Source organism: Centruroides sculpturatus, unplaced genomic scaffold (assembly GCF_000671375.1).
Source record: "Centruroides sculpturatus isolate CEXI.00-Female unplaced genomic scaffold, Cexi_2.0 scaffold75, whole genome shotgun sequence".
NCBI lineage: Eukaryota > Metazoa > Arthropoda > Arachnida > Scorpiones > Buthidae > Centruroides > Centruroides sculpturatus.
In genome coordinates, this window is record NW_019384342.1 from 955,422 (window position 1) to 958,592 (window position 3,171).

The 3,171-nt window shown below is 25.7% G+C and overlaps 1 protein-coding gene across 1 annotated transcript in view; it reads left to right on the forward strand.

The window, feature by feature from the left end:
- LOC111634544 (WD repeat-containing protein 43-like) overlaps nt 1–3,171 on the forward strand; it is an 87,742-nt gene that overhangs the window by 65,325 nt on the left and 19,246 nt on the right. Inside the window, exon 12 of the mRNA XM_023379342.1 lies at nt 1,041–1,107. Coding sequence (XP_023235110.1) covers nt 1,041–1,107 — 67 coding nt within the window. The remainder of the gene's footprint in view (nt 1–1,040; nt 1,108–3,171) is intronic.

Consider the following 3,171-nt stretch of genomic DNA (forward strand, 5'->3'; position numbering starts at 1 on the left):
CCCCCCTAATTAATTAAACTTATATATAATAAAATCTATTAATTAAAAAAATTAAAAAACTATCGGAGGTCGTTTTTGACATCAGAAAGCAGCTTTAAATAACTTTACCGAAGGAAAATTGGTGCACTACAACTTTAGAACGATTAATTAATTTTGATAAAAAACTCCCATTAAAAAAACATTAAAAAGCAATTAAGCCTTAATCGAGCCTTATCAAAGGCTCGATTTTTTGCGATTTGATAAGGCTCATTAAAATCGCGATAAAATTTTTTCGCGCGGGTCAAAAATTTTGAAAAAATTTGGGGACCTAAAAAACATTCCAAAAATTGAAAAAAAAAACAAATTTTTTGGGGGGCCCAAACGCCCAGTTTTTTTAACGCTATAAACCTTGCTCGAGTCAGACTCGAGCGCGGCTCAGAAGGGGTAATTAATATGTAATTTGCTTCACTGTATCAAATTTGAAACAAACAGGAAAAAGTATTTGATAAGATTTAAATCCTGGAAAGATTCAATTAATTAAAAAATAATTTTTTGAAAAATTTTTTTTATGTATTTTATTTTGTGTTATCTGAAACAAAGTTATTTAATTAATTTTTAAAATTTTACTAATTTGAGATTTATATAATATGTATAAAAATGATTATTACTGTATTTTAGAGCAGTCTAGAGCAGGACTCAAATCCACAACAGCATACTTACTGTAAATGGCAGTTGGCTTTGTTGTTATAATGGGTTTTCGGAGTGTTATTTGTCTATTATATTAATTTGTTAAATTGTACAAATTTCAGTTTTCATGTAATACTATAACTCTCTTGTAACAAACTAAGGTTCATATAATAAAGAATTGAATTGAATATGTAATTTGTACTATAAATGTAAACAAATATAAAAATATATTTATAATTAAGATCCTTTAATTTTGTGATTAAATATATTTGAGTTTTTAATCTTAAAATTATTTGTGTGCATTTGAAAAAGTAAAACTATGAGATATTAATTTTGATAAACTTTTCTAAATATTTTTGTATTTTAATTTTTAGGAATCGTATAAAATATTTAAAATGGCTGAAAACTACTTTATTATTTCATACTATGTATGTTTCAAAGGTATGTATTGACTATATTAAATATTAATTTTGTAATATTTTACAAATTATTTTGAAAATTTACAAGATATCCTGCAAATAATTGTGTAGTGGTGCCTTGTACTTTAGATTTCATTCATTCCAGGAGGCCATTCTAACTCCAATTCAATTTTTACCATTAGCTAATAAATAATGGAAAGTGAATTAATTCATTCCCAGACTTTATATAACACTCATTTCTATAAATTTAAAACTGCAAATACACATAATTTAAGGTAAAAATAGCACAATTAAATGCTTTAAATAATAGATTAAAACATGAAGACAATAAATAAAATACTGTGTAATAAAATGAGAATTGCATTTACTGATCTCATATTGTGAATTTCAACATCTTAAACATGACCATCCAATCTGCCACAGGTGTACTGCTTAAATGCTTTCCAATAAGTTCCTTTTTCACCTCAATCCTAGATATTACAACCTTCCTCTTATTTCTTAAATGCTATGGTTTATAAGTAAAAGTTATATTGGGTCAAACAGAAATTTTTTGTGTATTTTTAACAGCTGTTCTTACTTTACACAGATGTGTGACTTAATTATAACAATTGTGAAATTTAACACATTATTGCTAATGCAAGATTTTATTGTTTGTTCACAAATTTATTTGAAAACTTTTTACTTAACATTTTGTTTGAAAAAATCAAGTTGAAATATCTTTAGATAAAAAGAACATCAGGCATATTGTACTTTGAGTTTTGGAAAAGATCAATAAAAAAAATTGTATTTTATATGGAGAAGATACCCCTAAACTTTGAATATATCAAATGTGTGTGGTTAAAAAGTTCCATTCAGGAAATTTTGAACTAAAGATACAAAATCTACAGTGTACCCAAAAGCTGTTGACAAAAAAAATTGCAGGAAGAAATTATTAAAAATTGACAAATAATATGTTATTTATATATATATATGCAGTCAAACCTGTATGTAACAGAACCTGTTTATAGTGAAAACCTGTCTTTAAAGGAAAATTTCTTTGATCCCTTGAATATTTTGCAAAAAGTAATGTAATTAACCTGTATCTAGCAGAACCTATCCAATATGGAAATGGAAAGGAAAATTTGGTATCTTTATCCAATTGAACATACATTAAACAAGAAGTTTACAAGCCTAGCATGTATAAATCATAAAAAGGTAAAAAAAAAATACATATATCCAATACAGAATAGCAAAATTGACTACTGTATTAGAGTAATTTTATTGGGATCTGAATGGAAAGTTTTTGAGTAGTTTTATTAACAATTGTTTTTACTTAATATAAATATGTGATGTAATTATAAATTGTGAAATTTAACACATTATTCCTGATGTGAGATTGCATTCTTTGTTTTGAAGCTTATTTTAAACTTTTTTTTTACATCACATTTCATTTGAATAAAAACAAGTGGAATGTCTGCAGATAAAATGCACATCACATATATTATGCATGCTTTTTAAGTTTTGTAAAGGATATCATGCTATACAAACTGTAAAAAAGTACTTTTACTGTGTATGGGGAAGATGTTTCTAAACTCTGAATGTGTCAAATATGGTTTTGAAAGTTTCATTTCGGAAGTTTTGAACCAAAGGATACAAAATGCATGGGCCCCAAAGGCTGTTTAGGAGAAATTGCAGAAATAAATTGTTAAAGATTGATGAATAACAACTCATAAATTTGCAACAAATCTTAGTGTGTCACAGACCTGTATTGTTGAAACATTTCATCCACTTGAAATGGTTGTAAAACATGCTGATGATTATGTTCTGCACACAGATTTTTTTTCACAAGCAAAAAAAAACAAACTGAATTGAATATAATTTTGTTGAAGGTTTTATTTTTTTAAATTGGTTACTCATTTTTATCTTAGAGAATTTTTTTATTTTTTTTTTAACTTATGAAAAAAATGAACTGAATTGAGTATAATTTTGTCAGATGAAGGTAGGTAGGTGTAAGGTTTTATTTTATTTTTTAAATTGGTTACTCATTTTTATCTTCGAGAACTTTTTACAGATGAATGAAAAAATTAAAGTTAAAATAAAAATATTT